This window comes from Lissotriton helveticus, chromosome 4_1, assembly GCF_964261635.1.
Source record: "Lissotriton helveticus chromosome 4_1, aLisHel1.1, whole genome shotgun sequence".
Classification (NCBI taxonomy): Eukaryota; Metazoa; Chordata; class Amphibia; order Caudata; family Salamandridae; genus Lissotriton; species Lissotriton helveticus.
The window spans coordinates 418,809,403-418,837,373 of record NC_136063.1 but is presented as its reverse complement, the minus strand read 5'-3'; the positions used below and the strand labels follow the sequence as shown (position 1 = coordinate 418,837,373).

The 27,971-nt window shown below is 41.8% G+C and overlaps 1 protein-coding gene across 3 annotated transcripts; it reads right to left on the bottom strand.

The window, feature by feature from the left end:
* Window positions 1–43: 43 nt before the first annotated feature.
* On the bottom strand, window positions 44–27,669 carry COX6C (cytochrome c oxidase subunit 6C). Of its 3 annotated transcripts, none has more exons than XM_078686957.1 (4): window positions 27,525–27,669; window positions 23,055–23,185; window positions 16,466–16,599; window positions 44–230 (listed from the first exon to the last, which is right to left on the bottom strand). In XM_078686957.1, exons 2-3 carry the CDS (start codon window positions 23,166–23,168, stop codon window positions 16,474–16,476), a joined length of 240 nt encoding a protein of 79 aa, XP_078543083.1. In that variant the 5' UTR covers window positions 23,169–23,185; window positions 27,525–27,669; the 3' UTR covers window positions 44–230; window positions 16,466–16,473. The 3 variants fall into 3 exon arrangements, with proteins under 3 accessions (XP_078543083.1, XP_078543080.1, XP_078543082.1); XM_078686954.1 differs by lacking the exon at window positions 44–230 and adding an exon at window positions 7,308–7,398; XM_078686956.1 differs by lacking the exon at window positions 44–230 and adding an exon at window positions 7,308–7,398 and having other exon boundaries at window positions 27,529–27,652.
* Between the last annotated feature and the right edge of the window lie 302 nt (window positions 27,670–27,971).

Here is a 27,971-nt window from a genome sequence, read left to right as displayed (position 1 = left end):
ATCGAAGTAAGAATACCAGAACAGTCTGAGGATAAACAATGCATACTGTGTGAAAGCACTTTTTACTGGTTAATGAATTCACTGTTTATTTTAAGGTTCGATCAAATGAAGGTACACAACATTTAAACACGGAATAGTCCTGTTTGGTGAGTAGTGATCATGGTATGACTGACCATAGTAAATTCCAGCTGCTCGTTCTGCTAATCAGGTCTCTCGTACCAACAGATATCCTATTAGGAATGAAAACAGCAGGTCAGTGTGTAGGACATGTTTGAAGGATTGTGTGGCAGTTACTAGAAGTATACCCACAAATAGTGGAAGAGTTTATATAAACAAAGAAATTGTTGTGGTATCGTTAAGAGGCCCCGATGAAAGCCAACTGAGGTTACATCTAATACAAAACTAGTTTCATAGTTTGACTTAACAAGCTTAAAACATTTTAGAACACATTAGAAGTTGTCCAACACCGAGAGCCTTGAATGGCACCTCCATTGTGCTGGTGTATCAAAGGGATACAAATTTGTAATATCACTAGAAACATCACCATACACCAAAAAAAAAAACAAAAAAAAAAAAAAAACATCACCATAGACTGTCATAGTGTCTCCACCATCTTCCACGTTTTACTCTCCACCCTCAATCACGGTTGTATACACTCCCAGGTCCTCTACCTTCCCTCATACCTGTATCTCATCTTCCTTTCCACCTACCCAACATCTATTTCCAGTTCTACTCTAGCTTCTACATTTGGTCCCGATCTCTCCTTCTGCGTTCAGTTCCAATGTCGCCCAAAATGTTCCATAATCCCAGGGTCCCTAATGTGGCTTTCCATTTAGTGGGTCAGATAGCCTCTAGATCACAGGTGTACAATCAGACTTATCTTAATAGTTTATTTTCTCCTTTCGCCACAACTGCTCATTCCAACATGTCCCTTGTCCAGCTATGTAGTTGTGGCATTCTTGGTCAAACTCCGGCATTGCTGCACGGTTTCACCAGTACTGTCCCCCGCATAGTAAATCTACACCTCATTTTCCCACTTGAAGCTTTTGAGACTATGGCTAGGAGCATTGCATTTAACTGTGCCCCGCTGCTAGTGTTTCCCCCCTGTGAAATCACCTAAAGCTGCTATCTACAATTAATGTATTAGGCACCATGGCCACGTCATGAGTAAGAATGCAGCATTACTGGCCCGCTCTTAGGACAGCTTATGGGAGGCGATGGTCAGGGGAGATCTTAGTTTCACCAGTGTAGGCATGTTCTGTGGAGGTAACTGAACTGAGTTTGATTAAACCTAGCATTGCTAGAGATTCTATTGGTTGACAGGCCTTATCCCATTACGGACCTGAGATAGAGTGGAGCATGCGCAGTAACAAGTCAATGGGAAGGGGGAATGCCTTGAACCTATTACCTTACCTCAAAGCTGCATATAGATAGGCACCCGTTCATCTTTCTGCTAGTAGTTAGTAAAACGGTCTGTTTTTCCAACTTCTTAGATGCATCTGGGAATCCCAACCTTCTATGTGAAGGTTTGGGCAGATTATCGTTCTGTACACATTAACTCCGCCTAAAACCAAAGACTGACTGAGTCTTCTCAAATACTTAAAATTTCCTTTTTTTTATACAAATCATTTTAGAATAAGCCTGACAAACATATACAACACTCCTCTCCACCCTGGTGTTGGAGTACAGAATACCAGTCTTAAGTATGAAGTGTCAGGTTACATAGATCAGAGAAATCGTGTCCCTTACATCGGTGCACTGAGGCTGGTTCCCTTTCACATCCTGCATCTAGAGTCTCGATCATTCAACTAGGAGTTTCAGTCTGAAAAGTGAAGTCATACAGTTGCGTCTCAAACATCCCACTTCACTCTTTCATATTGGAGTTCCATTACTGTACTATCAGATGTTCTTCCCTTCCACAGGGTTGCACAATGTCTTGCTTCGCTACCACTAGGGCTGTGTTGCAGAAGGCTGGTATATATCCTGTTGAGGGTCAGCTCGGCCCAGGGATATCAATTGTGGAGTTAGGGTGTCGCCCACTACTGGGGGGGGGGGGGGGGTCATCGTCTCTGTATGCGTTACCAGAATCTGTGCAGTCTCGGGCATTTCCAGATTGTGCGCAAGAGGGTGCCCCTTAATCTACACTCCATTTGGAAATTATCTGTGTCAGTTGCACTCATTGCATACAATAGTGTGTGCATGTATTGGCCCTGCATAACAGCTTTAGCTGGAACAGTCAGAAGCCAGCCCAAACAGCTACTTTCCTGAGGTATTGACATGAAGCTCCCCATTAATCGTCTTCTATTCTGCCCAGGTCCATTTCTCTTTTCTCTCTCAACGTCTGCAGGGAGGGTTGACATTGTACCAGGAGTGTAGCGGGGCACCCAGTACCCTGTATTTCAATGGGGTTGCCTCCTCCAATTCCTGGGCACTGTCGATTCGGCAAAGCAGGATCGCCCTTACCTGCATATTGCATAGGAACTGGCCCCTAGATAGGTCATATTGTCTCGAATTTCTCAAAAGTCAGCCATCCCCGCTCCTCTTTAGGCTAACCAGAGCGTTGAAATGCCCAGTATTCTGCCACCCCATGTAATGCCTCAAGGGCTTCAAACTCCCACAATGGTGTCTCCAGGGTCAACTTGTCTGCCCAACCCATCCTACGTAGCACCCGTTTCCAGGTCCGGATCACCACATCGTTGGGCTCTGGGACGTGCATCACCCTATTGGCCCTCATAGCCTTGTGGGTCCATTGCCTATCGGTCTGCCAAATGGGAGGGCTTTACTGGTCCGCAAAGTACCAGTCATTAACCTCTAGCAGCTGCCCCACATAGTAGTAGAGGCGCAGGTTGGGAAGTGCAATTCCCCTGTCCATCAGCCGCAGGTCAAGGTAGAGTGTGCTATACGTGGGATGCCCTCACTCTAGAGCTGGTTTCTCATCTTGGCGGCCATCAACCAGAAGAAGTGGTTAGGGACCTCAAATGGCTCATTTTGTAAGACAGAGGAACTTGGGGAGGTAGATCATTTTAAATGGTGCAGCTCTGCCAAATAGTGAGAGGGGAAGGCAATGCCAATGTTTCACGTCCCTGTGGAAACCAGTCAGGATTCGGCCCAGGTTTCTCTCGGGGAATGAATTCTGGTCAGTGGTCACGTAGATACCCAGGTAAATAAACCTTGTCTTATCAGTGGACCACACCACTCAATCCATGCCTGCCAGGGTGTGAGAAAGTATAATGCCAGGCAGGAGGGTCGAAACTCCACCTTCTCCAGGAGGTTCATGATATATGGCCATTCTAATCGAATCAAAGCTTTCTTGGAGTTGAGCACTGTGATCACTGTCGGTTCCTTCCCTATGTCTGCGGGTCAGGCAGCCAAATTGGCGTCAGAGATAGTGTTTTGTGGACCTACAGGAATAAAGCTGGACTGGTCAGGGGCCACTGTATGGCTGATTATCTGCGTTGGGTGGTTTGCAAGAACTTTAGCCAGTATTTTGGTTTCCAGGTTTAAAAGGGATATTGGCTAATAGGAACCCAAATTCTCCAGCGCCTTGCCCGGTTTATGAATGAGGACCATGTACTCCTGTCAGAGCTCTGTTACTTTTAACAGATTTAAAAAAATTCAGGAGGGAAAAATAATTTGGTCCCAGTGATTTCCTACTTTTTAGTTGAGACGAGCCACTACCTGCCATTCTATAATATTCTCTAGGGAGCAGACCTCCTTAGATGTGGGACCGGTATGTCAGTCACAAATATATGCATGTACTCCTTGGCCTTCGGGGAGAGGAGCAGAGTGTATAGGTCCAGGAAAATTGTGCAAAGGTATGTGCTATACCCTCATCTGGTCCGCCAATGTGCCGTACGGTGTATGGATCTTAGAGCTCCATCTGCGGACCTCCTCCTTTTTGGCTAACCGCTAGTAGTTTTCCTACCTTTTACCCCTGCTCGTGAATCAAAATCTGTTGTACCATTCATAAGTGCCTTTTTGGAGATGGACCCAAATACCTAGCCCAAAAATTCCAACTCTATAAACCAGAGCGCTCTCTTCGATCAAGTAACCAACTGTTACTAAAACCCCCACTCATTAAGAAGACCAGACAAGGTGGTCGTGCCCTCTCCCTTGTGGGGCTGACCTTGTGGAATAATTTGCCTTTCGGTCTCAGACAGAACACCAACCACTTATCCTTCAGGAAGATGCTCAAAACAAACTTATTTCTGGAGGAATAACGGTCTTAGCTCATCTATTGGAGACCCTAGCCCATCCACATTGCTACATTCCTTACCAACCTGGCGTGCAAAGCGCGGAGATACCCCGACAGGGTCGATTCTGGCGCGATATAAGAAATTAAATAAATCCTACTCTGTTTTAGCCTGTAGAGCATTCTGGCTTCCATGGGCAGCATCTGTCTGCAGTTCTAAGTTGGGACAGACAATCTGCCAGGACTGGATAAGGTGTCCTCACATATGTTGCAGCTCTCCTATTTCCTCTTCTAATTCTAGTACTTTCGCCAGCCTACAGTCTTTCTTCCCCGTAACATGGGAAATCATGAGAGTTCCTTAGCACAGTATTCTAGGTTTCCCAGTTTACCATCTATGTGGCACCTGATCCCATTTATCTAAAAGTTACCAGCCGTTGCGTCTTGTACATATCTCCGGGTGACCCAGTCAGTCAGCTCTCGGGGGTCCAGGCGCCAGTCAGCATGCCTGGGTGCAAAATTCGGTATACAACGGGAAGTGGCCCGAAATACACCCCTCCCCAAGGATATTAGTGGGGGTTCAAAATCTGCACTGATGCGGTACTGGTACTAAGAGGTAGTCTAGTCTTGTCAAAGATTGGGCATCGATAGATTAGTGGGAGCACTGCTTAATGCCCGGGTGGGCTGTCCGCCATTGCCAGGGCTATTATGAACCTAGGCAGTTGTGCGACGTCTCTGGGAGCCCTTCCTGAGTGAAGTATCCTGTCCAGAACCCCCTGGAGGGTGGGGTTGAGATTCCCTCCCACCACCACGACATCTAGAACCTGCCAGTCACCCATCTTCCTCAGGCCCCTCCGCCTGGAGGGCCGGAGTCAGGTACCAAGATGCTGTGATCAATTGTTCCCAGTTCTATGTACCCTCCACTACCGCCCACCTCAGTGGTGAGTGGGGCTGGGGTCCACCTATGTTTTTATCACTTGGAACAGCAAGGACCTGCTAACTAGGATCCCCATCCCTCTAGACAATGTTGAATAGCCTTCATGGACCAGGGTCTTCTTAAGACTTCTGCCCTGGAACTCACAATTATTATTAGCTAGGTGAGCTAGGTGAGCCTCTTACAGTACAAGGTCCGGGCAGTATTGCGTATCTGTCCCATTTCAGCTCATTACCTAGACTGCTAACATTTCCATAGAGAATTCCACAGGAGGCATCACAGTGTGGCTCAATGGTTAGAGCCAGTGAATGTGCGTGGGTACTGCACACTAATTGTCAAGCTAGTGCGTTTTATAAGGTATAAAACGCACTAGCTTGACAATTAGTGTGCAGTACCCACGCACATTCACTGACTCACACATACTGCAGACGGTGGGCACTAGCACCAAGAAAAATGTCGTTTGATTCGATAGCAGGAATCACGGACAATAGAGCAAACATTAAAATTTATACTAATGAAGAGGCAGACCAAATATACAACCTTATAAAGGAAACCAAAATTTTTGATGCAAAAGGCGGATCGGTTGCCCAGCAACTCAAACAGCTCGAATATCTCACCAGGAGGGAATTAAATCAACGTTTACACGCTTCAACCCTTATACTTGAAATTAACCTCATGAAAAAGACTAGCCTTTCCTCAAAGATTGAGGTAAGACTCATAAATAGTGATAAACTCACAAGATGGCAACTGTGAACGCCATGAGCACCAATAGTAATAAGTTTCCCCTTTCTATTTTTCAACAGACCCCCGACGAAGGGGCTTTTCGGCCTCGAAATGCATTGTTTTTTTTGTATTTTTTAGTATTATTTGCATTTAATTATCATGTAATCACTTTTTGATTGTATATATGATTGTTTAACGCATCACAAATTATATTGTGGAAATGCAATGTCCAATTTCAACTGTATAATGAATTGAATATCAATGGTTAAAATATATTGAAAATACCAGAAAGGAGTAATTGTTCTTTGTAAGTAGTGCGCTCTCGAGTCTTGGCAGCCATCAGGGGCCAGGCCACATTCACATCAATGGTTAGAGCGGCAGACCCTGATGCAGAGGTCTGGCCCGGAACCAGGGTTCAATTCCCGCCTCGGCAGGTCTTGGGCTCAATTTCCCCGGACCTGATAATTCTCGCCTCGGTGCCTATTCTAATCATGGGTCCCACTCTGCAACTCTGGGCAATAGCTTGCTTAATCTCCACAACGGCCCCCAACAGCACTGGGATGCCTGGCTTCACTTTGGGGGTGCCCAGGAGTGGACATTTCACAGGGAAAAGCCAGGAAGGGTTCCACAGCGGTATGAGTACAGCGCCAGGACGCCTCGTTGCTGGGGCAGCAGTGCGCTTTACAAGTACAAAAATACATTTCAGAGCTGGAAGCTCAGTCTGCGACTTCTCTGGAATGGATCAAAATGCCCTCTAGCAAACAGCCCGCGTCTCGTCAACCAGTCATAAATATTATACATTTCTAATTCAGATACAGGTGTCTGGCAGTTTCCGTCCACTGTAAAGACATATCATAAGCAACGGTAGCTTTCTTTATGATCTTTGCCATATCTTGCCTACCCGTTTCAGCACTTCGGGATATTGCCTGGGTATAAAACTGCCCATCGTAATCAATTCTCCGAAGTCAAGTACCCATGTGCCCCTGGAGCAGTCGCTTGTCCCAATTTAGGGTAATTTGCCACCCACCAAGTCAAGAGACCAAGTAATGTAACTTGAGATCTAGCAGGCCCTTATAAAGGCAGCATCAATGTTTCCAACTTAACTCTGTCCCATTTTGAAGATGGATGTTCAATCGATCTTTCTTCTTTAACCTAATTGTTCTTAAGTGCTCCGGTAGTGCAGAGGCTAGGGCTGCACTATACAAGTCTTAAAAATAAATAAAATACAGTACTGTCAATTACTACCCATCCAAGGGGTTAGGGACACACTCAACACATGCCAAAGGGGAGGATCGGGCTCAAACCCACAGCCTTTTTAAAAACAGTTGATCACCAACCAAATTAAGTTCCAAAACACTGGTTAACTGATGCACCAAGGCAAGAAGTCGTTTTCATTCGAACTTGAGCTCAATATTGCCTATAACTCGAAAACTATAATTTCAATAAAAGACAACACGTATCTTGAATTAAGAATTTATTTAACTTGACATACATTATGGTTAGCACAGAAATAGTTTACAATTCAGTTTCCAGTCGTCTTCAGACAAGCAACCTAAAAAATAAAAAGCAAGCGTTGAGAAATATTCTCCAACATTTTACATGCAGTCATTTAAAGCATGCAACATGTTCATATATCACTATACGAAACGAAAATGAATTTGCCTCTTCACCTGTATCATATTTCAAATGTAGTTTGAGAACAATAACTTCTGTGCTGCAACAAATACAATGGTACTTTTAGCAAAGTGTCTATTTGCCTCAGAGAGCAAATGCATACCAATGCAGATCAAAATGTCACCATTTACTACAATCTAAATATTCCGATTGTTAAACATTACATGTTGCAAAACGTGCCTTATTGAGGAGTAAATCTGGATAAACATCTCATTTAAGGTAAGTGACTCTTCCTGTATAGTCCAGTATTCTGTGAGTGCTTCGTAATCCCCTATTTTGGTAGGCCACTAGTAAGCGTAATGAGACTAGGCCATGCATGAGGCAGATGACATGTCTTGAACCTGCACTTGCAATTCTATTTTTGAACCAGAAAACCTATTCCTGGTGGTAGAAATACTCCCAATATCGCCCTCTCTACAGGAAACCAGTATTAACAGAAGCCTTTCTCCAGCTAGTTTTTAAATTGTAAAAGCTAGCTGCTGAGAAACAATTCCTACCCTTAGAAACTGAACGCTATGACAGCAAAGTCATTTCTCGTGTTACATTTCCATCCCTTACAAAGGTTGTACAGCGGCAGGTGCTACTAGGACATAAGGTCAGGTTTAAAAAAAATGCCAAGGGGACAACTAAAGGCTTTTGTGAAGCCAGTAAGTATATTTATGCTTCTAATCACCACAAAGAGCAGTGCAGCTGCAATTGTTAAGGGCATGCAGTGGCCCCCAAACTCCTCTGGACTTACTTGGGTTTGGGGAGCCAAAGAGGCAGACGGGTGCACTTGATGGCCCTCATCGCACAATTTGGTACATTAGATGTTCCTACTGCCATTATTATTTGACCAGACTGAGTTAAGCATTGGTTTGAGCAACCCGTCTTTCAGGTATGTTGTCAAAGAAAATGCACAGGTTAACACCCAATGATCTGGTTGCACTTGGGGCCAACGTAATGACCTCGTTGGTTTTGAATCTGTATAAATAATCAATCATACAGACAGCATCAAACTGGAAGCCACAATGTCACTAGGCTGGGAACAGAAAATGGCAAGAGTAAATCCAGAAGCCAAACCTGCTCCACCTTTGTAAATTTCCATCAGTCCCAACTAATTCAAAACGGATGACCATCCCTGTGGAGAACACTGCATCTCACCAGGTTAGCACTCAACACCCACTAAAACACGGTTTCATAGTAAAAGATTCTGAACAGGATCTCTTGGCTCCTGCCCCACTGCTCGCCAAGTTGGTTCACTCACATGGATCCAGCTCGTTCAACCCTCGGAGGATCACTTAGTTATGGATAACACCTAAAGATTGGAGGTCTCCAAGTATAATCACCCCCACCCCCCGTCTACTACAGTCAGTATATACGATTGCTTCCTTCAGAAGGTTATCCCGACAGAGCTGTGGAGGGTACAGGTTGCAAACTTTTACACTGTTTTGCTATTACTTGAGTTAGTGATTGGCCGTTCATCACGATCTGTATTATCTCACCTCTGAAGCTTTGTGCAAGAAGAAATGCTACTCACCCTGTCGTAGTCACTTCAGAAGCATAGAACTGTCTCTGGAACCACTTAGATACAAGCCAAATCCAATATTTTTAAAGATTTATTTCCCGTGTCAGGCATATGTCTATGCAAGTCTCCTTAGGCATATTTAGCACTTACAACCATTTGACAAGTACTTACACCTTTATCGTTAAAACTAATGATCTTCAACATCATTCAGTACCAAATCAGTAGCTATTAAGTGCAGGGGGCAAAGCAAGAATTTGTTCTAGAACCATTTGCACAGCTAATAATTGTCAAGGACAGTAGCGTCCTCCCTGGCCACTGTATATATATGCTACCCTCTTAACTGACAAAAGTAACATACAATATATACAACAAAAAACCCTAGGGACGAAGTGCCCACTGGGAAAAATCCAAAAGGGATGTTCTAACCACTCGAAATAGCAAAATCCCAGGTGTTGCCACCATCAGCCTGATGCAAAAACCAATTTTACCCCCTGTACAGAGATCTAGGCCTAAATCCATAGCTTTTTTGCTCACCACGCCATTCAAGTTTGTACCCAGACCTATTGAAATCAGGCTTGACCCTGCTCCCCATGGGAACTGCCAGGCCCTCTGCAAACCAGAAATAAGCATCCTTGAATCTGTTTTTTCGGACACCACCCCTCATCAGCCACGACAGCTTGACTCCAGTGGCATAGCATGCAAGGGACCGGTGTCTGGCATATCCGTCCGACTTAGGGCTTTGTTCAGCGTTCCATCCATCATCGGTTCTTTTTGCTTTTGACGCCGTAAGTGGTAAAGGTATACCCAGATGTGGATTACTAGGCATATGAGGGGCCAGCCCTCTGATCCTTCCTTTCCAAAGCTCAAGAGCACCCCTAAGTGTATCAACAGCTGAATTACTTTGTTCTGTCATTAATAGTCCCTGAAGGTTTATCAACCTTTTTCCAGGCATATATGGCCTCACAATCTTTAGAGCTCCCACCGATGGCCCTGGTGATCCCCAGATTCGCTTTTTGGGACAAGTCACTGTGCTCCATGTGTTGAAATCACTTCCAAGGCCTTCAGAGCAGCTTGTTTTTTTCGTTCAGTCCCATACTAGATTCTAATACACTCTCAACGCCTCTAATGCGTACTCAGAACTACCTGGGTGAGAGGGGTTTAAATAGCCTACTTCTCAAAGGTCCTCTGCTCAATTGTCTTCCGGGCAATTTTACTCTTTTATACACCTTGTGTTCCTAGGTATAAGGAGTGAAGAACACGCAACTGGCAATTAGAGGGTTACATTCACGCCTTTTATCTTCTGCTGTCTTACTAGTCATGTTTGGTCCATCCGGGCACAGTACCAGATCAACATTAGGGCCTATTGGCTAACAAAATGTTACTGTGCCACCTGTTAACAGTTAACTATACTGTCAGGCTTGAAATAGTCTTGCCATTTTTACCTTAGTTTTATAGCAGCATTTGTTTTCATGGCAGCCTCATTTCACATTGTGATTACTGGAGCACTGAGCACCACTACTGTAAAACAGTTTGTTGATTTATTCTCCTTCAATCATACATAAACTTGTATTTATTTGAATTCATGGCAGGTAATGTTTTTGAGTCACTTTTTTAGTTTGATTTTCACATTTTAAACTAATTTGTTTCTTAATATGCTACCACTCTTGGCTTTGTTTTATGTATATCATCAGTCAGCCTCACAATTCTGAAATGCTCTTCTAATTTCGATATAGTTAACATCTTCCCTGATGCTCTTGTAAATAGCTGAAAACGGTTCTTGTAGTGATTTTCTTAATTAGCCTGGCCTTGTTTTGTTTATATTTTCTTCTTTGTAAGCCCTTAGATTCACGGATTATCGGGTGTTGCTGAATTAGGCATTTGCTAGGATGATCTTTTACTTATTTTCCCCATGTGATGTGTGTACCAGTTAGGAAATAGGATTTAAAACATTTAATTAATGAAAATTGTATGTTTCTGCATTTAATATTGTGTAACACTAAGATAGCCATTTATTGGATAGGTGTATGCAACATTAAATACATTGCACTTTTGCTTCCTCTACCCCAACACAAGTAGAACTTTCAATTGATTTACTCCAGGTATTAGGAAGTAGGAAAACAGGGGGTATGGGCTTCCCATAGAAAGTATGCTGAACTAACCAAGTTAGCAAACATATACCCTCATCTCTATTTTACAAAATACTTCGTCAACATCACTAAACTGCAGGCTACAATACTAAACTTTGTAATGTGTTGATGGTATGGAACTTCTTTTTATTTCCGTAACCCGTTTCCTCATGGATCATATCAACCAGCTATACCTGAATCTTTGTCGTATATTGCTCATTTAGACACATTCAATGTTACTCTACTAATTTTAGTGACTTAGGAACGTTTTCTATTTTTCCAGATTTAGTGGGGTTTGTATTTCATAGACATATGCAGAAAATCTTTAACATCTGAACAAATGCAGAGAGTAACAAGCGTACCCAAGATAAGGATATTGAGAGAGTTACTTGCCAAACATTGAAATTACTAGCGCCACTTTATGTAACTTTGTCTAAAGTCTACCCAAATATTTTGCCTTACTAAGTGCAATCAAATATGTGGCATTTTATGTCTGCAACCACATGGGACATTCTCTCTAGTCAGACCTCAAATTTTGGCTTGTTGTACATTTTGGTTTTTTTACATTTAAATCCATGTAATGTGTCCCTTGTTGACAGCAGTTTGAACTTCTACGCAAGTCTCTCAAAAATGCAGCTCAGCAGCTCCAGAAATATCATTTCAATTCTTTCCAGTGGAAGGAAACTTTCGAATGTGGGGTTCCTGGGTACTTTCCTTGTGTCCCCAGCACTTCTGAGTCTCCTAGTCCAAGTCCCAACTTCGGTCGTAGTTCGCACTCCACTTTTAGTATATGGTTTTGTCTACCCCGCAGACCACTGTATTGTGCTTTCTTACCTCTTACAATTGGAGTATTATTGCGCATTTGTGTTGATATCGCCTAGTAGATTATACCAATGTGTTAGTGAGTGTTGTGTAAAAATCAACATTTTTATAACCATGCAGAGTGGTTCTTTTTAATTTAATCTACATTTCATTATTAAATCTGGTAAAACAAGCTGCTTAGCACTCCTTGACTCAGCCTGAATGCTGTACTCCACAGCTACCACTTAAGAGAGCTTTCTAGGGTTGTTTAAGACCACTAAAATCACCATAAAGGTTTGTCTTGATTAGTGCAAGCAGGGGAGGACTGGCTACCGGGCACTTTGGTGTGAGGCTGATTTCGTAGATGGGGACCTGCGAGTGCTGGAAAAAAATTGTTTTGCTTTATTTCGAAACACACACGCAGGTCCCCTTCAATGAAATCAGCCTCCAAAGAAGTCAAATTAGTCCCCAGCTCGGAAGCACACCAAAACGCCCAATAGCCAGTCCAGCCCAGCCCAGAGTGCAAGGTGCTTCACTTAAATATTGTAAATTCTAAAAATGTGTAAACAGACAAGCACTTCCTGCCATTACAGGATGAGATCAAACTGGTCTGCTGCGGGCCTTTATGGCCTTCATACCCAGTTCTAGCCAGAAGGACAGCCTGTCATAAAACTGCAGTCAGCCTTCATCTCTGGAGATGGGGTGAAGGGAGTGTAAAGCTATCAGCTGACCCATCTGACTGTAACCAGAAACAAGGGCAGACGTGAACAATGTCATTTATGGCAAGGGTGCAGCCTGTCCCAAACTAAAAAAGAAACCACAGAAATATTTCAGAGCAGTTGAACAGTATTTCCATGCAACAACTTCAAGTCGCACAAACCAAAACATGCCTGGGGTTAGTACCATAAAAATGAGAAAAATGCTGTCTTCTCAAAACCAGTGGCTAGTAATATTTCTTGGTTAGTGGATCTGGCACTTAATTGAAGTAAAAAAAAAAATATGTAAAAAGTAAAGTAGCGATTCTGAGCAAAAGCAATAGAAGAATGAGCGCAAAGGTAAAATTGCTTGTCCGAAAAAAAAAAAAAAATGTAATTCCTCAAACCCCTGTGTTTAAGCTTTTTCTGTTCAGCAAAAAGAAAAGGCGACTCCGAACCCGCAGCATTGTCACATTGAGCGATTGGCTCCTGTGCTTCAGGGACTAAGCTCTGAGCAAGATGCGTTACTATTTGTACAATCAAGTTAACTCCGTGGAGAAACGACAATTCACAGAAAACACTGGCGGTTTGGTGTTTTTGAACTGCTGTTGTGCTCGGAAGCTGTCTACTTGGATTATAGTGGAGTCTTTCTGAGCCCCGGGCCGTTTTAGTCATCTACCCTCATGCAGTAAAGACACTTAGATACCCATTTTTTGGCTGATTTGTACAAAGTGTAATCAAATCACAACTGAATGCAGGTACCCCGAGAAGCATGTGCCTTTGAGAATAGTTGCACTCGCTCACCCAAAGGTGAAATGCTTCATCATTGGAGTGTGCTCCTTGCCGGGCCAGCAATGCCTGGCGGGCCCCACAAGAAGGTACTTTACTGGAGATCTTTTAATAAATTCACCGGATGAGCACAGTAGGACAGGGAGTGTTGTGTCCAACAACTTGAGAAGATTGGTGAAAGCGTGGAAATAAAAATCAGCTGTCAACCCGATGTTGCAAAAAATTTTAATGTGATCTTTCTGGTTGGTGTTGAACTTAAAAAGGTGGCAGAGAGGCCGAGAAAGCAGCCTTTATTAATCGAGGCTGTCCTCAGAAGTGGAGCAGGGTATGGAGAGCTTGGAACAAATTCAGGGGGTACATTTGTGAGCCACCAAGGACACAGGAGGAAAGGGAGTTTGAAGATGACAATGATGGGGGGAGGGGGAGGTGAAGTTCTTGAAGGGAATACTGTACTCTGCTATACTGTGTGTACCATTATTACGACCACTGCCATAATGCCGATGTTGTCAGAATCGATGGTCTGTATGTACTATTTGACCAACATGTGCCTTGCTTATAATTACAATAAAAAGGTTTATATAAAACAAAATTGTAAAAAGTGGCCAAGAAACTGGGGAAATAATGGTCCCCGTCTGTAACAGAGTGTGTCGGTGACCTGTAGGGCTTGCCTTATGTCAGAGCTGTCCAAACTATGTGTCGCGACACTCCACTGAGTCGCTTGCCATGTGTCGGTGTGTCGCGCTTGTGTCCATTCTTTTGTATTATTTCAAATTACGACGACAAGACTAATCATGCAGGACGGTACTGCGCCACATGGTGTAAGGAGGTCAGAAGCGCAATCAGAGTCAAGTTTCAAACAAAAGGTAGAGTGGAGCTGCAGGGGCTCTAAGCAGGGGGGGCTTGAGGGGGGCGACATCAAAGCCTCATTAACTAGCAAAAGGTCTTTTAAAGACATGTGAAGTGCTCGGGTGCGGTTGTGTGTGTGCACGGGAAGGTGTCTCATCCCGGGCTGCCACACACGAGGGGGGAGGGTGAGGGAGAGGGGGGCTGAAGCCTTTTGAGTCCAAGTGGCGTTGCGCGCCTGATGGAGGTGTGGGCATGATAAGCCGTCGCCTGCCATACTACAGGGCACGTCGCTGTGATCGAAGAGGGAAGAGCACTGCTGCTGTAGAGATCCGTGGCCTGGGCTGCAGGAGTGAGCCACAGAGCGGGAGCTATGGAGGAGAACCCCCAAAGAGAGCCCTGTAAACTGCGGTACCCAATGTCTGCACTACTGTGGGTCACCTGTCACTTTTTCCTCCTGTAATGCACCGTTTTCCACTTCATGTATTTTGTTTGCTCACAATTGTCATTCTTGCCTCATGTAACTTAACGTTTGCTCTTGTAATTTGTTCACTGGTAATGTTTCTCAGCATATATCAGTTCTGTTCGTACTGTGAAGCGCTCTGACGCTTTCGGTAAAGTCTGCGTTATATAAAAACGCATACAAAATAAATAAAAAAACAAACTGTCGGCCTGACTTTTATAAAATTGCAGCTTGTTCAGTGCTGCGCATGGGGCGGCCCTGAACAGTGGAGATACAAATATAAAAACTCTCTGGCCGGACCAAAACATTAAAAAGAAACATTAAAAAAAACACACAAAAAACCAGCAATAGTTGGAAATCTTACACATACTTTCAATGAAGACACTCATTGCATCCCTATCTGTATCTACCCCTTTGCTTGCCAAATTTCTGCAGACCCAATGTATGTGTTTTCTAACAAAACATTTAAAAAAATACCAATGAAAGGTTTTCGTGAGATGTTGCTTCCCCATACATTTAGTTATTTGCTAGTGAAACTGAATTACTGTGTCGCAAACAGATGCGTGTCTAAAAAGTGTGTCACCAACATTAAAAGTTTGGAAAGCTGTGCCTTAGGTAGTGTCAGAACGATCTTGTGGCATTTTGTAAGGACCAAAATAAATTGAGAAAACCGGTATATGCAACAAAATCATCCCAGCAAATTTTTTAAAAGATCTCCTGTAAAGTACACTCTCGTGGGGCCAGCCAGGCTTTGTGTTGCCGGCCTGATAAGGAGCAGTCTAATGACGAAGGATTTCACCTTCAGGTGAGTGAGGGCAACTATTTTCTAAGGCAAATGCTTCTCAGGGCACCTGCATTCAGTTAGGGATAATATCGCTGGAGCTGAATCTTTTTGGAATAGTATTCTGGGATCGGATTTTGGTTGATTAGGGGAGAGTCTATACTGGACCGTCAATCTCCTCGTCCTCCATTGTGATATATATTTTGTACAAAGTGCAATCAGAAAACCTGGACACATTGTGGCTTCCTCGCTCAAATTGTGATATCAAGCAAAATATTTCACTAAAACTTTTTTCATCACTATTGCGTATGAAAGCACTTTCTAGATTTAGGAGCTCAGACTACAGTTGTACATAAATAACACTGGAAATAAGTACTAATCAATGCAGTGCAATAATGTACTTATTAGTGCCAAAGCTTGCACGTTAAAGAACAGAAGATGTAGCACCCAGGATAATGTGCTGTATGGGTAAATACTAATAAGGCCCTAAAGGCGAGAGCTATTTGGCTATGACAATGTTTGTTCCACTTAGTGGAGCAAGAATCCTCCATCGTAGCTGTGCAGTTTAAAGGTTGTTTTTCATTCTGGACCTCACTTGCAAAGACAAACTCTTCCCATGTGGGCCGCTCTATACACCTACATTCTAACAACCAACCACAACTAAAAAGTAGCATTTTACTTGGCCACCTAGTAACGATTAAGAGTTTCGCCAAGGGTAACACATGCTATATAAATACTACAATTCACTATAGACCAAAATGTGAAATAGTTCTCAAATAGGGCTGTGCTAACTCATACACTATGCAAATTGTTGCTCTAATCTGGACATCAGTTTTGAGTTTGCTATAAAAACAAATTTTATTATTGAAGTCAGGCAAAACATGCGGCCCTAAAGGACATACAATCATCACTTATAAAGTGCAGATACAGTGTGTGTTACCTGTTAATCTATTCTCCCTTTGGTCGCGCACTTTGAAACACGCCAGCTTCCCTCATGAGCTCGAATTCTTTCATTGCATCAAAATTCTTGTAGTAGTCCGCATACGCTTTTTTCCTGGGCTCTGCAACCCCAAACTAAAAACGAAAATATAACACTTCACAAACCAATTCACTCAATGTTGGTGAACTTTATTTTGCCATACAAATGTTTCTAAAGAAATAGAAGAACTTCTATACATGTAGGCGTGTTACGGTAAATACAAAAAAGTCAATATACAACAAGACAGTTTAAAGTTTCTCATTTTCAACCGAATATTGTTTCTTTGCCCTGTGGAAGGTATACCCTGAAAGCAACTTCTCAGGACCTGGTCAATGAACCGCACCCATTACTAGCTCTAATCTGCAAGCACCCAAATACAAATCAACGGACACTGGGTGTCATTAATTTCAGAGCTCAAAAAGATCGAAAACCTGGGAAGAAGGGTAAGCACTCTGTTTAACTCAGAGGCTATTAATTCACGTCTTGTTAAAGCTTATTTCCATAGTAAATGAGGACGCCAATGCCCGGAGTTATTTCTGTTAGAAAGTAACGATTAAATAAACTCACATTGTTTGCCTTCTGCATGCAGATAATCAAATATATCCAGGGGGCATTAACCCTCCTCATATTTGGTCGAATGGCCAGCATATGAAGTGTTCTGCTATCCACAGTATTTGTCTAGTAAAAAGCGGAGTGCCTTGCAGGGTCTTTTCGTGGATGTCTTTATTTAGCTTACTGGTTAACGGTTGGAATTCCATCAGTTTTGTATAAGCACTTCATCCGTTTAAAGTCTAGAAACTGAATACTATGTATATATGCAAACTAAACTGTTTACAGTGCTACTCCACAGCAAAACAGATTCAGGACACTAGATGTGGGATAGCTTTGCTGCTTGTTAAATTTTCAGCTAAAGATTAACTAACCCCTGTTCAAGTGAGGCCGTTAACTGCAGGGTTGCCAAAAAAACAGGACAAAAAGAACCAAATTGGTCAGAAAGCTCGATAATCTTTATTCGGCCCAAGCCATAAAAGTCAGAGATAAGTTATACAGTACAAGTGCTTTTCATACGAATTAAAACAGTTATTAAAATCAACATAGTTTATAAAAGCTATAGATACAAAAATGCATTTCCGCAGTCTCGGAAAGTAGTATTACACGGAGGGCCATGTTATGTTACACTCTTTTATATAGCGCTCAAATCACCGGGGGGCATCTCGGCGCTTTACTCAGAGTAACCCGACGGGTGGACAGCACAGGGGTGGAGAGACTTAGAACAAGAATGCCTTTAACTGTTTTCTAAAGACCAGGTATGAGGGTATTACTCCCAAATATGCTGGTAGACTATTCCAATATTTGGGGGCAAGATAGGAAAAAGCCATTTCTCCAGACCTATGACGTCTAATGCAGGGCACCTGGAGCAGCTGCAGCGTGCTGGATGTCAAAAGGCGGTTTGGGGTGTATATTTTTAGATTCTTCTTTTTAGTTTCATGCTTCAATCTCTATGGCACTTTGTAAATTAAAAAGCTAAAAAGGCGTTAGAAGTAGTATAGGAACAGCAGGAGCAAAACAGAATCCAATTCCTTTATCAAAGAGGGATCATCTCATTCCTTTCTGAAATTCAGTACAGCAGAACAGGTATCTACAATGGAAAGATTTTGTGTAAAAAAATTTTTTTTTTTTAAAGTCAAACCTTTTTGTAAGTTCTCAGGTTGGTATACTGTAATACAGCCTTCGGATGTCATGTCTGGGATAAGCATATAATGAGTAGAACAAAATTAAGTGACTAGTGCTTTGTTTCGTGGTTTGGTCACACCGGCAAGATGGCGAATCCTGAGAATTGACACACTGAACGGGGAAGGCTACCTTAAAATGAATCATTAAAATGTATCTAAAAATCAATTAAAAAAAAAAAAAGGGAGAGATAGCAGTAAAAGACAGGGTTTGTGATCCAAACAAGGTATGGTGCTACATTATCTGTCATAGAAATCATTACATATCTTGTAATTGCTAACATAAGACTGTGCTTTCTGGCGCTTTAAATTTGAACCAAGGGGTTCGTGCCACCACATTAAAGTCAAGACAGTCCAAGATACAGGATCATACTAGCACTGCTGCTGGGTTTATTCAGGACTTGCGCTACAATAATAGTGGTTCAAGACCCAGGGTGTCTTCCAAACAGGTATGGCCTAGTTCTTCTTGGCAAATCAAAGTAGCATTTCCCTTGGGTGGGGGAGGTCTATTAATATTATTTGTCAACATTATCTTTTTTCTAAATCGGTTTTCAGCCCACTGGAGGATTTCCCAATGTGCAGACTCGGAAAAACCCACTCCATATGATCCTGCAGTAATACATTTGGTTTTGTATAAATGGATCATCTCTTTGATTGGTTTATGGCCTAACCCGAGAGAGAATATAAAAACTGGCTCAACATTTCTCTGAAAAATAATGTACTCCAGTGATTAGAAGTGACTTCCAGTTCATAGAAGAGCTGAACACAATCCCGAATTAGTTCAAAATCATTTTCGTTCTCCAAAGAGAGTTCCCCATAGTAAAAGTTTTTGATTTAATGCTACGTGGCCCGCTTGTCATAATGAAGGATTTGGTGCGGTTGATCCAAATATCCAAGTTTCCCATCTAAGAGGAAAATGCATCCAATAGGGTTTGGTGCCCATTTGCCATGCGGACAATTAGCACATCATCATCCACATAAAGCAATATGGAAATTAATTGACCACCCGTTCGAAGAATGTCCTTCCCTAACTCAGACAGACGTTTGGAAATTCCATCAATGTTTAGCATGAATATAAAAAGGGAGCAAGAATGCAATCCTGTCTCACCCACTGTGTAGATTTTATTTGGGGGCGAATTTCTCTCTGCATGACCATAGCAAACCTTCCCCATCAAATCATGGTATAGACGTTTGCTAAGTAATAGGAGTTCACCTTCTACCCACATGGGTTCACCTTCCACACACATGGGTTCCCATCAGTGTCCAGAGTTTAACAAGGTTTACTAAATCGAAGGTGCTAGATAGCTCTGTAACCGTTAAGTGAAGGTAAGCCTTTTATGCCCGTACATACTGCTCTTTTATTAGATAAATGTTTAGGCACTGGTCTGTGCACACCCCGGGTCTAAAACCAAACTGGACATTTGACAGGATTGTGTTCAGTGGCCCAAAATTCCAGGTGTGCCAGAAGTACCTTCCAAGAATCTTCTTGCTGGAATCAATCAATGATATGGGTCTATAACAAGATAGTGATTGCTGGTCCCCACTTTTGAATAAGTATAATTATAGCAGTATTCCAGGAATCAGGAACTGTGCTCCTAAATACATTTGTTTAAAGAGGTCCCCATAGTTTTGAATTGGATTTAAAAATGTCTGCTGGTACCACATAAGGGTCCAGCGCATCCCTAAAGGGCTTTTAATTGCATTCACGACGTCACATACTTCTATATTTACTGAAGAATCCTGTATACTTGGGCCAGACGGATTTGGATCTGAAGGGAAGGGGTAGTAAAAGAAGTGTGAAGTGGTCAACCCATAAATCTACAGGTATCACAACTTCAGGTTTTAACATCATTATCTGTGAAAAAGCGGGCGATTAATTATATCCCAGAAAAGCTCATCTCCTAATGTGGCTGCTTTTGAAGCTCTTCCCATGCTAGAGCCTGGGTTTCTCTTTTCCTCTACTCTACTCTTATACCAGTTTGTTACAGTTTTGACCTCTGATACAGAACGAGGAGAATATATATATATATATATATATATATATATATATATATATATATATATATATATATTTCACCAAAGAGCCCTCGCGCTCTGAGAAGGCACACAGCGTTCTCCCCACCTCCTGGACTGTTCTCATGGGGAGCAGGGTTAAGACTGATTTGTATATGGCTGGGTCCAAAGTGGTGTGGCATTGCGAGCAAAAAACGATTAATTAAACCCAGATCTGTGACTGGGCATGAATGTTTGAATTCCATCCATCATTTGTTCTTTTTGCTTTCGGTTCCTGTGAGCTTAGGAGTTTTCAGAGTTGAACCATCTATGGAGGGGCTTTTCACTCCAGGATATATTGGAGGTTAGATTATCTGAAAGTACTTTACATAAATTCTCATAATCTTCTAGTATGTACCGAGCATATGTATTGACAGAAAGACAGATAGCCAACTAAGGCTGAATGCTGTGAGATAATCTGTTTGATAAAATGTTCTGGGTTTACCTTTTCCCCATTTGATTTGATGTTCTTTGTTTGTGTGAACACATTTGCTGTACTCCTGTATTGGGATTCATTAGATGGTGGTTATGATCCTTCATACATTTAGTAACAACCTAATAATCAAGAATGAAGAGTGCAAGTTCGGCGGTCATAAAAAATACAATTAACTGAGCTCCCCCTAGTACTGCTTGTAAAAGTCAGGAGTTTGCTTTTCTCCCCATCAACCATATCATTAGCTAGGACTGGGGCATGTTTTAAGATAAGGCTATTCAGAGCTTCCCAATATGTTGACTGTATAAAATGGGTATGATTTTTGTGTTTGGATCCATGAAACCACACACCCGTTCTCGCTGTACCCATAAAGAGTAATATTGAAATCGCTTGCCCAGAGGAACGCATTCTTACATTTAACTTTCTAGGGGAACGAAACCACAAAATCGCTATAAGGGTCAAGGACCTCTGCTGCCATGTGCAGAGAATAATTATAATAAATGTTAACCAGCATAATGTCATACTCCTTCACACAGGTTAGTAAGATAACCAGGAAGAAAGCCAAAGACAAAATCTTAGACATTTTGGTTTAGGAGATTTGAAAAGTTATGAAAGTGGCCAAGACACCTGTAGCCCTTCCTGCAGGGTAGGCACAGGCTGGCTCCAAAAAGGTACGATATCCATTAGGTTGAAGTACTCCGTCATCCATGTTTCCAGGAAACAGACAACATCTGTATGGTATACAAAGTCAATCCAGTGCAGGTTGTTGATCTTTGGAAGTACCCTAGCCGTGTTCCAGGATATAAAGTTCTAACCCGCTTTAATTGGTGCAGCACTAGGCCCATCGTCCTTTTGTTCTACATGTGAAAACAGGGTAAGATTGGAGGATAATGCTTCAGTAGGGAGTGAATCCATTTGATCCCGTTCTGAGATAGGATCAAATCGGTTTGCTATGTGCACTGTACAAGGAGGACAAAGAGGGGGTTGGAAAGTTGGTGGCAGACTTCCGGGCCCATAGGAAGGGCTTCTATTTCTCTTTTGAGTGTGGCCTGGTTGATTTAGCCCCATTAGGGTGTGTTTTGCCACCAGCTTGCATATGAAGCGGACAACGAGTCATTATCCTTTTTTGGGGTGGTGCCTACCCAGGCGACTCTCCAGACATGATTTATTTGCTGAAGCAAGAGCCTTGGGCCACCTAAAAACTTGTTTACCCAGTCCACTACTTTGTTCCTGAGTTATTATGGTCCTCTTTCAAATCTTTCCTTAGTGGTGGGACAACTTTCAGAAACTTTACAAGAGGGGTAGCTTGAGGGGGTAAATGTAATGCTGTATGGTTTGTGTTTCCCTGCGAGTGCTCCAGGATATTTCTTGCATTGGTCAAAAGCTTTGTGCTGTCCAATTCTAATGCCTTTTATCACCACTTCACCAAACGACTACCCAACCACAGTCAAACTCTGTAGGAAATCTTGATGGGTTGAAAGATTTAAACCAGCCACCGGGGTCTTCTTCTATTTCCCGATAAACCACCTACCTTTTATGCAGCAAACACAAAGAAAGGGAGCTTTTCCTCACGTCAATAACTGAGCAGCTTTCATTGGTCAGCCAAAAGTGTTTTCAGGACGTGCTTTGTGCACTTACTGTGGCAGCATACCAAACATGACATGGGAGGCATTTAATGAATGGCTAAGTAGAAGATTAAAATAAACACACTACTTTCAGAATTCACGACTGTCAGCATCGGAACTGGACGGCTTGGTCTTCAGCATGAAAGTAAGTACATAGTCTTCTGAAACCTTTCAGTGAAGCGGTTTATTTCTTTACAGCTAGATTTTAAACAGGCAACTGGTCATTTATTGGCCTTAAATAGCATGAATTTTATAAATTTTATCAATATAACAGTCATGGAGTTTAACACCGACACATTGATGCAAGCGCTGTATTATACGTAGTGCAGGGGAATGTTGGACTTGTGTGGGCCCCATCAAAGATAAAATAAATTGTTGCATAGCTTGTTTACTAGTCACAAAGTATAAATTCTCAATTTCATTAAATGCCATTAATCTAATGTGCCTTGTTTCTCATCCTCGATCTTTTTCTTCAGACTTCCTTTTATGGAGAGTTCAATTTTCTGAAAACCAAATCCAGTTGTTTTGCTGTCAAATTGCACTGCAGTTCCAAAATGACAGTTTATCAAGTTGTAAGTTTTGAAAATATATAAGTAACTGCGGAATTAAAAATTCTGGAAAATCTCAGGACCACAACAAGAGTGATAAACTACATAAAATTAACAAGAAGACTATTTTTTTTAAAAAGGAAAAAAAATAATAAGTAGTACCTTGTACATGGCAACTACACCAAGAGAAACAGCAAATGCGCCAATGATGTGGATTCGGAGACGTTTGGCCAGAAGGCCCCTCATCTGAGGTTTGGCTAGAAGGCCTGCAGACATGGTGAGGTATTTTAGATCTAAGAAAAACACAAACACATTAAAAGATGAAAAACATGCCCAGCTGTCCATGAAAACCAAAAAAAATGTTTAAATTAATGTTGACAAAACAAGGAGCATATGAAATCATACCACGGTACATTTTAAACAATAAAAGACTCCCCGAGTTCCAATGATGAATGCTACATTACTTGGGATACATTAGTTTAAGTGATTAGAACCATTCCTGAAATATTTAACAGAAACTGTCATCTGTTCAGCTCTCAGAAGACTAGTTAGATGGCTTTACTGTGAACAGTCTAGGACGAAATTAGTTATGTAAAGTGAAGGCTAGAGTCAAACAAATGTATCCCTAAAATGGACAGGGGTCATCAATGGAAGTAACAGTTTTGAAAATCTAACTTCACGAAGGAGGGACAAGTGTGGTAGAAAATTCAATTTCCACAGGAGGTGCAAGTATGGTTTGCTATTTCAACACAGGTGGAAAGAAATCAAATCATGGTTTTGAATGCACTCTGGGTGATAGTTCTTAATAATCAAGTGCTACTAAGTACTAAGTGCTACTAAGTTACAAACTTTCCTATTTCCTAACACTACATGTGATAGCAAAAAGACAACTTTATCATTTCTGTGTTGCACCTATTTTCATCTGATGAAGATACTAGTGTTCTTGAAAATTTGTGCAACAGTAGTGCTAAAAGCATTGGATTCACTTGACTAAAAGATGTGATATTAACACGTTCAATCATAAGATATGCAACAGGTATAGTACAAGTGTGGATTGACTCCATCATGAGCATTTCATAGTCCTTATAAAAACAATCTATTTTTGTAAACAGATTACTTCACATCTAAGTGTCTATGTGGCATCCTGATGCCACTTATGCTGCCACAACAGTTGCTTTTTTAGAGGGTACACTATAGAACAGTTCACAGACCTTTCAGGGTAAGTCACCACACCCTATAGCATTGAAAGAATGGTGCTAGTGGAGTGGGGATAATACCATGGTATGGCTTGGACATGCAGGTGATAAAGCAAATTAACATGAAAATAAACTAATTTATGAGTTTAACGTACAATGATAAAGGTAAACATTTGCTAAAGTGATACACATTTGAAATGTGCTGATTTGCAACAGGTAATAGTTATCCGCATAGGCCATACAAAAGCTATCTTTTCTTTAACTAGAACCAAACCAAACCTAATATTACTGAAATTCCACAAAGTGAATTAGAAGCTCGATCTTAAATGGAGATGCTTAGAAATTGTTTGTAATAACTGCAGGATCTTCCAGTTTAACAAATGGCATTACTTTATAAGCAACATTTTTATTCTTGAAGGTCATGAAATTCCAATTTTCTTAGGTTTCATATAATGTTTGAATAGAATAACTTGTGCATTATGAAATAATTCTTGTTCGTATTAAATGGAATGCATTACCTAATGGTGATCCTTTTGGTGAGTAATTCATTGTTCTCGCAGTGAAACAAATGGAGATTTAAAAGTGCGAAGAATACGCTAATGGTAACCAAGTGTAATGTTTCCAGTATTTAACTACGCAAGACTGATTGTAGCTAACCTTGTGATAAATTGTACAAGCTGCATGTATTTTTCTGGGAACAGAGGAGCTGAGCCTGCTTACTTAAGAATAAAGCTGTCCTATTGGTCAATGGCTGAAGAAGCCTGATAAAATGTTTTCAATATGTTTTTCTGACTTTTATATTAGTACCTAGGTAGAGGGCATGTTTTTGGGACATAGGCTTTTCCATTTCACTTGCTAGACTCTTAACAGTTGTGGCTGCTACGGTTATATCTTTATTTTACTTTGCCATTTGACAGATTTTTAGAATAGGGAATCATTTCCTTACTGGAACACGCTTAAGGCAATATATTTGATGCTTTATTCTAACCATTCTTTTTGATAAGATTTCTGTAAACTTATTTGATTTATGGACTAATCAAAATAAAAACAAAAAAAGAAAATAAATTACTAATCTCTTATTGGGAAAAAAGATTTTGAAAACGTATCCCAAATGTCATCACCGACTGAACTTACAAGTGATGCTATTTAAATGTGAAATATCGACTGTTCCTTGAATCCCATTACATGATTCAAATAACCATCACAGTGAGAAAGAAGAATTCAGAGCGGAAACGGATTTAACCCAGTATATGATCGTAAACTTGTGATTAGCTACAAATCACTAACTAACGCCCAGTCCATGCTATCACAGGGATTATAATTAGTGAACCCAGATCGTGTGCGCTCAAGTCCAGGAAGATGATGATCTAGGTCTACCCTTTCAGGTAGGATCAGAAAATGACTAGTCCATTACTCGGAGTAGCAGAAGTAATAAGGTTTCAGAAAGTAAAATGGCGGGGTAGAGCCCACTTTGTTCCCAATCCACTCTGTGGAGACAGGGCAGACAGTGTTCATTAGTGAAAGGGTTAGCGCAGTTGCCGCTTTTTCCTGAAATATGGGTCTCCTCTCATTCACAGATTAAATTTTGAGCTGGTTCATAGGTTAAAGTGCGAGGTAAATTTCCATTGTTATAAAGACAGCTGGCAGCAATCTCAAGATAAGAGGTTCCTGTACTAATAGTTTATGGCTTCACTAGGAATTTTCTAACTTTGAAAGTAGCTTTTTGAAGTGCTATATTCATTACTGTCAGAGTTTTAAGTGGGCCAGGTCACACCTATGCCGAGGACCGGCTGTTTTTTAAAGGGGGCTTAGAAACGGGTCTCTATCGAGCTCTGTTTTGTGCGCTGGTACAGGCGGTCCGCTTTTTTCCCGGACTGCAGTGACAGCAGGCACATCGATGTGCGTGTGTTTACACTGCTCACTTCTCTCTGGTGGAGAATTTACACCATGATGTCATGCAAGGTGAGCGTTGCAGGGGGAGGGAAATCCTTTAAAGCAGAGGTCTTCAAACTGGGGGGCGGGCCCCCCTAGGGGGGCCTCAAGTAATCCCAGGGGGGGCGCCAGGCTCTGGCCAGAAGAAACATTATGCTTTGTTTTCAGCCTAAAATACCAGCAGTAAGCACATCTGTAATGGGCCATCATTAACACCCTTTGTCATTTAAATCCTGGCTGGGAGAAGGTGTCAAAAGGGAAGGGACTTCACATTTTCTCCAAGACCAACACTACCATTTCAAATAACCACACTGTGGATCCTTTGCACATTAGCAAGGCCTGCCTCGCCGGAATAGTATGTTTGAGGATCATGTATTTTTATGCATTTTTAAAACAGTGACAGAACTTAGCGGCAATGTTTAAATACGTCTAGACAGATTTAAAAGTTGCCAGTTAAATAGAATAATTGTGAAATATTTTTAGGGGGGCCCGGCGAATTGTTTTTCTACACTGGGGGGGCGCGAAATCAAAAAGTTTGAAGACCACTGCTTTAAAGAGTCATTTGGTCTCTGGATTTCCCTTGTCTTTCTGAAACTCAGGAGGAGCAAAATTGTCGTGGTGTCACCAGGGATTTAAGTGTTCGCTTTTTCAGTATTATATACAAGCCATAGTTGCTGCTTATTTATCTTATGCAACAAACAACTATTGAAAAAGCCAATAGTCCTGACTTGTTGTCGAGATGATGTTACTTGTTGTATCTGGATGCAATGACAGAACAGCAAAATACTGTTCTAAGCACAGATTTTTAGCTTGCGTGTTTTTTTTTTAAATCACGCCCCTTTGAGAGACCCACCTAGTTTTTACATCCCACTTGAAGCCCCGATTACTGTAGTGCTGAAAAACGGAAGCCTCGGGATCTCTTCACTTTACGATTCCCTTATTACTGAAGCACAGAGCTAAGGTGCCACTAACTGAAACTGGTTTAGTTGGAAACATTGAAGAAAAAAAATACACATCTATCCCTATTACGCGAGTGTCGTGGTACACTTGATGAGCTGGAAAATTGACTATCACTCTCATACAGCACACATCAGCTGAAATTTCAGCATAAGAAATATCTCTCACCAAGAAGCAACCTGGCATCAGGTTATCCGTTATACCGTAGAAATGTGCTTGGACTATTTTAGCACGGGACACTACGCATTTAAAAGGACCACTGATTGATATTTCCAATTCTAAATACCGAAATGCGGAAAGAGAGAGCAGAATTGCACCGGCGTCCTCTCCAGCACACACTAATTCGAGGTCCGAAATAACGCTGGTTTGTGGAATCGGGCCGCTTAACAGAATGCCGACACAACACTAAGGTCATTATGCGTCTGAAACACTCAAGCACCACAGCGGCCCCGCAGCACACGTTCTCTCGCCTACCCAATCACACAAATCTCACTGTGCAGGTGGAGCCCCTCAACCTGCCTCGGATCTCCGCCGGTGGAATACTCACTCACTTCAAGGATCCGTGCCCTTCCTCAATGAGACCAAAAAGGAAGTTCGCTCAGCAAAAGACCTAAAGGACGAGTGCCACTGAGGGACAAAATACCTCCCGCTCCATAAGGGCACGCAAGAAAAAATATCGTCATGGAAATGAAAAGAAAGTCTAGTCTGACTACAGCCGCCATATTGAAATGGAAAGGAGCCCTTCGATAAGTACAAGAAACATACGTAACCTACAGTTTTTTTTAAACAAGTCCTCAACATATTATGAACAACTCGTAAATTGTTAATAGGGAATTTTGAACTAAATAACATTCAAGTAATTTAATATGCACTTTTAGTTCTAACAGAAAAACCACGGAATTGTCCCTCAGCGCCTTTTCTTCAATACCTTCCAATTGTGAGAGAGAATTAGTGGGATTTCACACTCAAGATCTGCTTCCACCTTTATGGGCAG

Excerpts from the sequence above, each read along its gene's own strand:
- COX6C (XM_078686957.1), bottom strand. The coding sequence starts at position 23,168 with ATGTCTGCAGGCCTTCTAGCCAAACCTCAGATGAGGGGCCTTCTGGCC. Across the intron at positions 16,600-23,054 it reads GTGTAGTTGCCATGTACAAG|TTTGGGGTTGCAGAGCCCAG; the intron begins GTACTACTTATT and ends TTTCGTTTTTAG.